Source organism: Paroedura picta, chromosome 1 (assembly GCF_049243985.1).
Source record: "Paroedura picta isolate Pp20150507F chromosome 1, Ppicta_v3.0, whole genome shotgun sequence".
NCBI classification, from domain to species: Eukaryota; Metazoa; Chordata; class Lepidosauria; order Squamata; family Gekkonidae; genus Paroedura; species Paroedura picta.
In genome coordinates, this window is record NC_135369.1 from 113,334,309 (window position 1) to 113,345,899 (window position 11,591).

General features: G+C 41.2%; 1 protein-coding gene across 5 annotated transcripts in view; it reads left to right on the plus strand.

Moving 5' to 3' along the window:
• Window positions 1–10,153, plus strand: part of ECHDC1 (ethylmalonyl-CoA decarboxylase 1) — a 42,977-nt gene extending 32,824 nt beyond the window's left edge. For 4 of the 5 annotated variants that reach the window (XM_077300007.1, XM_077300017.1, XM_077299998.1 and 1 more), the window contains one exon: window positions 8,471–10,153. In XM_077300007.1, the coding sequence (XP_077156122.1) occupies window positions 8,471–8,870 (400 nt within the window). In that variant the 3' untranslated portion in view covers window positions 8,871–10,153. The other variant, XM_077300026.1, reaches the window with a different exon arrangement.
• The last annotated feature ends 1,438 nt before the right edge of the window (window positions 10,154–11,591 follow it).

The window sequence follows — 11,591 nt, forward strand, 5'->3', positions numbered from 1 at the left end:
GCAGAATAAGGAGTGATGTTGTGTGCTTCCTCTTCTGCATGGTGATAACCTATCAAATTTTGTTCATATGACTCTTGTGACTTGGACAGGCATCAAGTGATTGCTGGAGAAAGAAGATGTGGGGAAGATCCACAAGCATGGTTCATAAGGGCTGCAAACCACTATCAGGATCTTTACTTTTCTTATGCCCTTTTCTTCCATGTTGTACAAAGGCTGGATTGTGAGAACTCTTCATTCACCTGCAGAACATATCAAAATAGACCATACTGTGCTATTTTCACTCCTCCTTTTATGCCACCTACAGAGCAGTGAAGAATACTTATTTGAATATGTCCTTTGGGATATTGTATGCTACTCAATTCTAAACAGAGCAAAGCCTTCTAAATCCATTTATGTCAATGGGCTTAGACTGGTGTATCTTTGTTTATCTGCAGCATTTATTAATATCATACACAAAACATGTCATACTGAAGAAATGCATCTTAAATAAGAATGCATATTGACCTCATTGGGACTGGCAACGTTGCAAGTCTCACGTGAATCTTACTGTATGCCTACTAAGCATTTAAAAGCTTTTTGTTCAATAATTCACTTGGAATTCTAGCAAGATGCTTGTGCAAGTAACACATACCTAAAATATTAGCCTTAAATAAATTAAGCATCTCCACCTTACTTTTGTCTACACAGCTAAAAGCCATCCAAATTAATACTAATGACAAAAAAACATACAGTACTTCAGTAAACATCTTCAGGCTTTCTCAGATTTTCACACTAGAGGCACATGCATCTTGAAATTCCATATCACTTTGCCCCAGGTGAGACAGTGCAACTCCCAGCTCTTGACAAGGTCCAATTAACAGCTTTGGCAACAGTGGAGTGTGGGTATGATCCTGGATATCTGCGGGGTCAGATCATCAAAGTTGCTTGTCAAACATTTTGCCATCTCTACCTGGCGTGATAATTAGTACCCTACTTGTCAGTAGCTGGCATAGCCACTGTGATCCATGTAATGGTCATCTCCAGGCTACACTACTGTAACTCACTATGCAGGGCTGCCCTTGAAGTTACTCCAGAAACTTCAACTGGTCCAGAATGCAGTAGTGTGGGCCCTTATTGGGACCCAATGGAGAGAACATATATGACCTGTGCTCTCCCCAATTGCTCTGTCTTCAGATTGAAGACTCAATCTAGTTTAAGGTTTTGATTTTGACCTTTACAGTCTACAGGTCCACCTCTCCCAAAGAACACTGAGATCCTGCGAGCAAAAATCTGCTCAAGATCCTCAGCCCCAAAGAAATTAAACTGCCCTCACCCTTTTCAGCCCTGGCCCTGACCTGGTGGAACACTGCCCATCTTAAGCAGTTCTGTAAAACAGAAAGGCTTGAGGTAACATCAGAAAACTGCAGGCCTCCCTCTCTAAAGCTACCTAATTAACTTTTATCCAAGGGATTATATTTTATATATCCCCCCTTTCTTTTCCCCTTTTTCCTGGATAGATTAATGGAGCAATGTCAAAGTAATGGAGAGTTTGTTAATGGGCAAACCGGACTTTGATAAAGAAATGTTAATGGACTATTGGGGAACCTCCAACCTGGAATAAGGCTCAGGGCAAATTCTGTGTACTGACCACATTTGCATTTTGGCTTGAAGGGGAGTCCAGGTGTGGCAGACTCTGTTATTGGAATTTTGATGTGCCAGTGATTAAGGACAGGAGGAAGCTGCCAGAAGGATTACTTCACTAGGGAGAGACATTAAGATGAGACAATAAAACGTCATTGATAAAATAAACTACTGGCCAAGTGCTATCAGTTCCTTTGTCTGTTGTACCAGGATGGGGAAAGAGCATACCAGCTCTTTGGTACAGATTAATTGCACCACTCTTGTGTTGGTCAGGCAGGCTTTACATAGAGTCAGCTTTTGACTTATTTCTAACATGCAAAGCTTTCTGGGTAGACTTTTCTTGGCCTGACCTGTTTTGCTTATACTGAACCAGAAGTAAAATGGAGGATTGCAACCATATTCCTCCTTGTACAATGAAGGGCATACCGGGCGTATCAAGGGTGCCTATTTGTTTAAAGAGAGCTGAAGGGGAAGAAGGAGAAATCAGCCTACTCTAAGCCTACTTAAGCTTGGAGAATCTTGGCAAGAGAGGTAGGATTCCATATCATCACCACGATTACATGAAGTTTCTCTTTTGGAATAAACCTACATGAGGTTGATTTATCACATTGGCTGGTGCTGGTCATGTTATTGCAAAATGGGGTGCCTCTTACATGTAATGTTGCTTGTTTTTCTTTGGCTGTCAGTGGGATCACCCTTGCTTTCCCTCTCTCATTTTGTGCAGTGTTAAACACAGGAGTAACAACAGGAGCTTCGAGTATGAGACTTTAAAAAAATAAGTCAGTTCATTGTATCTGAGTCCATGTAATTAGGCAGTTGATATAATATAACTCTGGCAGGAAGCCCTGCTCTTAGAATATTTGTCACTGAACAATATAAAGTTAGAAGTTTTCAGCTTTAAAAAACCATTTGTAAACAGGCATATGTTAGCCACACAATTTTCCTATTACTATATAATTACAAACATGTTGCACTGTATAATTACAAGCTTGCCTGAGGTAGGAAGCTCTAGTTTGATATTCCCTGTTTTAACTCTTCTGCTAACTGAAGATCTGTCCTTAGCTTTGGTCATTTGAAAACATCATCCAAAAATCTACTAATAAGGATTCTCACCTTTTATGTGAAACATCCTGCTCCTCTGGCGGGCAGGAGCAGCCTGGGAGGCATAGCGGGGGCAGGCTAGTGCTGTGTCTCACTGGGCTGGCCCCGCCTCACTCTCTGGAGGGTGAGAGTGGCCTTGGAAGACTGGCGGCAGTGCCGCCAGAAAACTGAACGCGCCTTAGGGCTCTGGTGCTGCTGCCCATCTACTGGTGCGGTCCCTGGGGGCGGGACTATGGACATCATATCTGTAGACTTCCATTGGGGGGACCACGGCAGTAGATGTTCCACATCACTAATTGATAGCCATAGCATAGGAATGGGAGAGGAATATGGTTCCAGTTTAGGTTTACAAGGTCACTGCTAATGTCTGAAACTGGGCAGAGGATGGGTTCTTCCTATCTGAACCTGTCCCTCTTTTAGGGGCCCCATCCAGAGTGGCAAGCAGAGCTCCCCAGCATTCCTTTTGCCACAGCAGACCTTTACTTCCTTCCTCCAAATCCTTAATGAGGATAGTGGGGACCCTCAGGTATTGTATAGGATGTGGTACAGCTGGAGGGTAGAAATCTGCAGAATTCATGCAATCCTCCTGTCTCAAGCAGTACTCTTGCCTATGCACACTTGTTAAATCTGAAATGACACTACTGCTTCCTGCAGAATCAGGAATGTGTATTTTTTTATTTTCTTTGGATATAATTTGTGCAGCAGGGATCACTTCATGAAATCATTCTGTGAAACTGTATACTGAGAAGTGCTGGGGAAAAACCACAAATAGAAGGATAGAATTTCTATAATCAGAGCTGTTAATCAGTTGTTGTAGTAAACTTTGGAGTAGTTGTATATACCCTCAAATGACAGCTGACTAATTGCAACCGCAGCAAGAGGCATTCAAGACAAGTGAGAAGCAGTGTTGGTTTTCCATTCTTTCCCCTGCTGAGTCTTCCTCAGGGGTCTCCTTTTCAAGTCCCAACCCTGCTTAGCTTCTGAGATTGGATGAACTAGAGCTATATGACTCTATTCCACATCCCCTGTTCCTCTTACATCAAGGTATTCTGTTTCCAGGAAAAACCCTGTCTAGTGAGTGACTTCTTCATATGAATGTCCTTTGGAATTTGTTTTAGAGGTTTTTGCTGCTAAGTAGCTTCTACCCATTACATGAATGGGGAACAACAGATTTATCTCCAATTCTAGATTTACAAGACTGACATCCATGACTTCCTTTGAACTATAACCTCACATCAGTGCCAGCGAAGCAATGGATCCCTGCAAGGATCATGGCTCCTGTTCTCCCACTACTGCTGCAGAGTCCCTGCTCTCCCCCCTCCAGCTTCTGCTACTTGGCTGTTGTGCTCCGCACTCAGACCCCCCCTCCCCCCCACACCATATGCTAATGTAGACCTGCTAAGAGCAGAAGTGTTTCAGCGTAGCTGAGACCTAGAAGCAGTCTAAAGGCTAGAACTTATCAAGAGCCTTGCACTCCTGTCTTCTCAGCTGGAACTCTCATCATAGTTGAGGCCCTTCAACTGGTTGGTGCTGTCATGGAGCTTTGGATCCTGGCTTATTGCTTCATCAGCTCAAACACCAGGCTCATGGCTGGAGTTGTGTATGGATTGGGACCTTGGATTAGCTTTGGATTTGTAGGATCCTGAGACAGGAGCCTGCTGATGGCACAGACATCTAGGAGGTGGCACTGATGATATTTCAGTAGGTATTGCTGCTGTATATCTAAGCCTATCTCCATGGATCCTAAAAACTAGAAATTGATGTTGAATTGCAAGGGCATTTAAAAAAAGGCAGAACACATGCAATCTGTGTGTTGCCTAGAGGAGTGCGAGTGGAAATGTGACACTAAAATGAGTCCTCAGCATGGTACCTGTGGGGATCTTGGCACCCATTATACCTTTGGCAGCTGCTGTTCCCACAGCACAAGGTAAGCTTTGTTAACCATATTGTGGATGGCTTTGCCTCCTGGGGCAACCATTTTGTAGCTGTGCTAATCATGCTGTGTCAGAATTCCAAAGATGCCCAGAGCCAAAAGGATTGGGAACCCCTGCACTTTGATTTTGTGGCACTCATTTTCACTCTTTTCACTCTGCCCATTAATCTGACCTGTGTACTGCATGTCTGTTGTAGACCTGACTTTGTCTTGTGCACTTCCTAAGTTGATTTTACTTCACACCCGGGAAACCCTAGAAATAGTTAGTATTCCACATAAGATGCTATAAAACAATTTTTCTAATATTAACCGACAAACAAGCATCATGTAACGATCATAGTCTTTTACGTCACCTTTTTATATGCAAAGCTGCAAAGTAGGTAAGCAAACTGGTCTTTATTCATAACACAGTTGTCTCAAGTTCACAACTGTTCCCCCTCCCTTCTTTTTTTTTACAAGGCCTACATTTCACAGAGATCATTTGCATATTCATGAGTTATTTCTGAGAAGAAGAAGCTGACAAAACACTGAGCTTGGCACTGTATGTTTGTGGGAGTGAAAGACCTCTCAGAAGTCACAGCTCTAGCACACAGTAGTGCTTCCTCTCTGTATGAGGTTTGGCCAGTTCTTTGCTTTGTCTTTTATTGATCATGTCAAGCCTATCTTGAATGCTTATGCATTTTTAGAATTCTGGGGGGATACAAGTTCACCTGAAGTGGCTATTGGACTAGGATCTGGGAGACCAAGGCTGTCTTCCCCCCTTTGCAATTAAATTTGCAGGATGACCTTGGGCCATATAATCTCTTGGCCTATCCAAGCCTGATTGGGTCCCCATTTGGTAGAAAAGAAAGGTATGAATATGTGGGTAAAATATAGATCACAGGCTTTTATTAGCATTGCAGAGCTCTGCAGATTTTTGGTCAACGAGTCAATGCAGTATAGTGGTCATAATATTGAACTAGAGCTGGGGAGATCCACATTCAAACTCCTTGTTGTGAAGTTCAGCAGCAAAACAGTTATTATGAAGCTTACATAGGGTCCATGTGAAGAGAAGTTGAAAGAAGGTGAGCCATGCACCTCAACCTGAACGAAGGGACTAAAAGATTCAAGTCCAGTAGCACCTTAAATATCAACAAGACTTTTGGGCTTTCTAGAGTCAAAGCTCCCTTGGTCAGAAATGTTATAAATACTTAAATTCAAAGGATCCTAACCTTCAAAATGTATATTTTCTTTTCCCATGGTGGTTCCTCTGCAGGATAGATTGCTCCCTGTAAATGGCCAACTGAATCCCAGGCCCTGAAGTTTTGGGCAGACAGCATTAAAAACCTTATTCAAGCCTGTGCTACTTGGATTAATTTTTGGAAATGTTTCTTATGCTGCAGCCTGCCATTTACTTGTATTGTATGCATCTGTACGTATGGCATGGTATATTTGCAGTGATACTTCTGCATTTATAGTAACTAGATTTTGTTTCCCTGTGTAACATGTTTTGGAAAGATAGCCAACCACAAAATGTCAGGGAGTGAGGCTATGCATAACTCTGATAGCAAGTCTTCAGCATTTCAGGCAAAACCTTTATTTAAAAATGTTTTCCAGTGTACACATAAGAAGAAGAGTTGGTTCTTATATGCCGCTTTTCCCTACCCGAAGGAGGCTCAAAGCAGCTTACAGTCGCCTTCCCATTCCTCTCCCCGCAACAGACACCCTGTGGGGTGGGTGAGGCTGAGAGAGCGCTGATATCAGTGCCCGGTCAGAACAGTTTTATCAGTGCTGTGGCGAGCCAGAATCGCAGAATCGAACCTGGCATGCCAGATTAGAAGTCTGCACTCCTAACCACTATACCAAACTGGCTCTCAATATGTATATATACTTATAAAATAAATATACATATTGAGCTAGGATAGAAATTCTCAACTGGGAGTATATGTCTTCATTTTGTTGGCAGAAGGAAACAGGGAACTTCTTTTCCTGGTTATCCCTTCTTTGATGAACCCAGCCACTTTCAACCTGCACTTGGACATGTAACACTGACGGTGTTGAAGGGCTGGTGAACACTCCTGGCCAGATTTTGGCCAGATTCTGATTACAAGTGATTTTTTGAAAAGTGGAAAAAAAGTGATGTAGTGATGTTGTTAACTTTTACCCAAATTATAATAATGCAGTGTTACTAGGAAGGTCAGGTGACTTCAATCAACATTCCAGTTATGCTCATTAAATATTTATATCATGAAGCCCAATTGTGTTTAGCCAGAAGCAAGGCCCAGTGTTTCTAGAATATCCTTATGTTATTTGCACAGGTAAAGAACTTAACGTAGCTCCACTGATGGCAGTATACCACAAACAACAAGAACTCAAAAAGATCACCTTGCCCTGCCCGCTTTGTGAAAACACTTGATGGATGTAGTACTGTGAAGACCAATAGCCACCTCCAAAACATTTAGTATGGGTTGCCTATTCAAAGTCATGGCCATATTCCAATGAGCTTACAGAGATGTCATTAGTTTCCCAGGGAACTGTGCTAGTTTTCTCCTGCAATGTAGCTTTTACTTCAGTAGTGGGTGGTGTACTGTGATTTAAAAAAAATCAAGTGAAAGAAAGGCAACAGCAGTAGTCAGATCCTGACCACTGAAGAAATTAACCATTGCCTGCCATGTTGCAGTAATATAGGACAATCTCCTCTTGCACTCTCATTCTGGTTGAGCGTTATTGTTGCTGGCCAAACTTCCTCTCCTTTCACTTATTTTTCTTCCGCTTCTGCCATTCTGAACACTCTGAAAACCTGCCCTTCCCTTGTTCTCATCTAAATTACAAGATTGTCTTTGACCTTTTTTTCTCCCACAATAGCACATGAAAAATTAGCTGTATTTTCAGTTTCTTAATCACTCCCTAGAGCAATTTCAAGCTACTTTGGGACAAATGGCCCAGTTTCTTTCTGGCTTCTGTTCACTTTTTTAGACTATTCTTTTCTTTTTTAATTATATGGTTGTAGATCAGTTATTTTACTGGAGTGTATCAGTTTTGTGGACTATAATGTTTTGATTGCCCCCAGGTTGTCAAGATAGTTATCCTTTTTTAGCTGGGCTGTCTTCAGTACTTCATTCTGGTACAAAAAAATGCGATTTAATTCTCATTTTTAAAGGATATATTTCTTCTATGAAACATGTATTTGCTTTATTTGTAATCTGATGCCTGTATTTCTTTTGATTTGACAAAACACTTTGTGCTACTGACATATGAGGAATAAAAATAATGGTTTAGATCTACCAAAGTTGGGGGAGGTTTGAAGTCAGAAAATAAAAGTAGCAAAGGTTGGTACCCCTTCTCTCTGTAGAAAATGTATGTGGGAGGTCTCTAACCATTGTCTAGTCCAGTTTCTATAGTGCAGTTCCTCCATATTTTGTAGCATCTGTTTCACTTGTAATTAGCTCTTCCTCTGAAAATCCAGGTTGAAAATGACCCTGGACTTGATCTTCTCTCCATAGGCTGAGGGAGTCATGAGCATAGAGTGCTACATGAAAGAATTAGGAATTAATACATTTTAAAACTCAAACCCAAGTTTGAAAATTCCAGTTTCTGATTTTTGCTTAGGACTTGGAAAAATGGAAGCAATCCACCTTTTTCTGTTACTTGTTTCTGTTGCTTAATATTTAGCTGGCCTGCCTAGCAATAGGAAATGTTGAAGCCACTGTATCTCTTACTGTCCAGAGTATAGAGTTGTGTTCTGCATAACAATGAGGCAGAGAGCAGAGGAGGCATGAGTTCACATTCTAAGCTTCAGTATAAATTAACAGCTGAATGCTTGTTTCTCACTGACAGGTTAATGACCCCGGAGAGTGAAATTAGATTTGTCCACAAGCAGATGGGCTTAGTACCAGGCTGGGGGGGAGCTGCCAGGCTTGTACAAATCCTTGGCAGCAGCCCTGCCCTCAAGTTGCTCAGTAGTGCTGTGAAAGTGCAGCCGGAACACGCCCTTCGTATTGGCCTGATAGAAGCCATCTTGCCCCCTTCTGATGAACCTCTAGAAGAAACCCGCACATGGCTCAAGCAGCACACAAAGGGACCGGCTGAAGTGATTCAGGCTGTGAAGAAAGTAGTTGTGGCAGGAAAGGAATTACAGCTGGAAGCTGCCTTGAGATCAGAAATGAAGATTTTTGGAACTGTTTGGGGAGGGCCTGCTAACTTGGAGGCCTTAACTCAGAGAACAAAACACAAATGAATATTTTTTGAAATATATAAGAACTTTGATATTTTGCAAACAATGTGCTGCCAATCACGGATGCATGGGAAGCAATTAACTTATCACTTCTTTGGATATTAACATCCAAAGTTCCCTGGTAAGGAGATCCTATTTGAAATTACAGCAAAAGTCGGCTAGTTCTTGGAAATATTGCATCAGTGCAGGAGCTTAGTGCCACAAAACACCAACATGTTTCATTCCCAGCTACTGGTTATGTACTACAGGTAAAGGTCTAATGTGTATGGAACTTTGAGTATTAGCCAGCAAGCTCTCCTGACGGTAGGTTGGTGAGTTTCTTGGACTTGATTTTTCTAAAACTGTTGCTGTGTAATGTAGACAGATTCCATCAGGGCTGACAGTAGGAACATCCATTTCAAATGTAGTGACTGATACTCATTTGACTCAGCTTTATCCTCACAAAGATTGAGACAAAAGAGACAAGCTGCACTTGAAGGTGAGTTTGATGGCTCCCAATCTAGTTCTTCCTTGGGATGCTTAGTGCTTGCATCTTCCCTGCTGGGGGAACATTATTCTAGTATAACCTCTCATGGAGTAGAGACAATTTCACCAGGCACATGGGTCAGTTTTAAGGGCACCACCATTAGTTTTGAGCCCCATTACTTTGAAGAACAGATAGTGGGAGGAGGATAACCTGTACATAGACAATCAGCTCCTTGACAAACCAAACATTAAGTGCTTTTTTAAGTGTTTTCCTGTAAATATGAGTTCTGTTATAATCTCCAGTAGACTGGCTTTAGGGATACCAGTATGAACTGAATACTTGGTCTTTATTCTTGGATTTTCATTCTCAGAAGTGCTTACGAGGACATTTTACTTAGCTCTTTGCCACTGATGAAAGTGCACGTGAAAATGACTGTTATATCCAGATGTTCTGGCAGAGAATGAAATAAAAGAAAAAAGGGAAACAGAAAAGGGAACAGTGAAGTAGCTTGTCCTTCACTGAGGATTGTTACTTTGTTCAGGTTTCGATGTGAATGGCTTGGTATTTACTGGACAGCTGTGTTTGGTTTGTAATCCTGTATTCCAGGCATGGAAAATGCTTTTGTCAGCCTGTTGATTCTTGTTGATTCTTGAATCTTAAAGATAGCCCTTTGCAAATCTACATGTAGGCTAGTTCCCATAGCTAAACATGCACAGACTGTTCTTGTCTAACTCAGTATCTACTGCTCACCTTCATTTTAATGAACAATCTTTAAAATGTGTACGCTATTGAACTGATTAAAAGCTCATTCATTCTTGAACATGTTACTTTTCTCTCTTTGTTACAAGAACTTGTGGGTTTCCCAATAAAATTAATGAGCAGTAGGTCTAGAACAGATAAAAGTACTTCTTTACCCAAAGAGTAATCAACATGTGGAATTCACTGCTGCAAGTGATGGAAACTACAAACAGACCTACAAGAGGGTATTGGATAAACATGAAGCAGAGGTCCATCAGTGACTATTAGCCACACTACCTAAAGGAACAGTGTCTTGGGAAAAGATGCATTTTTGGTGCTGGGGCAGGGCAACAGTGGAAAAGCTTCTAGAGTTTTGGCCCTGGTACCCAGGTTCTGGCCACTGTATGACAATGCTGGACTGGATAGACCAGTGGTCAGATTCAGTATGGCTTCTCTTACATTTATATCAAGTTCTGAAACTTTTTTATAACAAGCCTGTATGTAACTAAAGAATATATGAACATGTGTTATACCACACCAAATGTACACAGGGGTATAGAAACTTTCCTCAAATTCAAGGGGCTGTGTAAGATTCTATTAACACACAAGAGCTCAAAGGTGAACTGCCTTTGATAGTTCTTGTGGAGCTGTCAGTATTTTCTTTATGGAGAGTAGTTCAAGTCAAGGCCTATAACTTTGCTTTTTTGTTGGCTGATTTTGATCACTGGGTGTGCAAGTGATGATAAAAGGTATCATCATGTGCTGTGTGAGATACAGCAGTTTATCGTATTCAACAAATATGCTTCATAGCTGACACATTAGAAAGTGTGAAAGCATATCCAAAAATGACTATAGCTCAGCAAACTGGGTTCTCTGAACAAATTAATTCTTACTGAGACATTATGGTACAAATGTGCTACCTAGAGCTTACTCCTGTCCTTGAAGACGGATGCCAAATGTGTATTATTCCTCCATTTTCAGTAACCACGGGATTAAACACTTGGGAGTCTACAAAAGCTATCTTTCTATTTAAAAAAGCAGTGCACAGCTGCTGCAAATGTATAGTGGAGGAACTACTTGATGCTGAATAAATTGCATATGATTTTTCTAGGGATAGATTAAATCCCCTCACCATGACCCTTAGTTGTCTATATGGCTGAATATTAAATCTACAGAAACTATTACAAGATAATTATAAGAATCTCTTCATCATCATCGTTAATATGACAGTGCTGCTATGGTTTAGAACCAAGGTAAATAGTGTCACACATCACTGATGCATACATATCTTATTTCACCTAGTTGTTGGGCAGTTTCAGAAGCTGTTTATTTTCACTAACCCGATTGTCAGTACAGACTGACAGGAAAAGTCACGGTATGAATAGACTGTGAATTACCACATCAGACTTCTTTTCTAAATGCTAAATACCTTGGACTCAAGCTAGGGCTTATTATACATGTTAATGCATTTGGTTAACCAGTGTGAAAGATGGTAGTAAAGACATCAGAAAGAGTGTCTC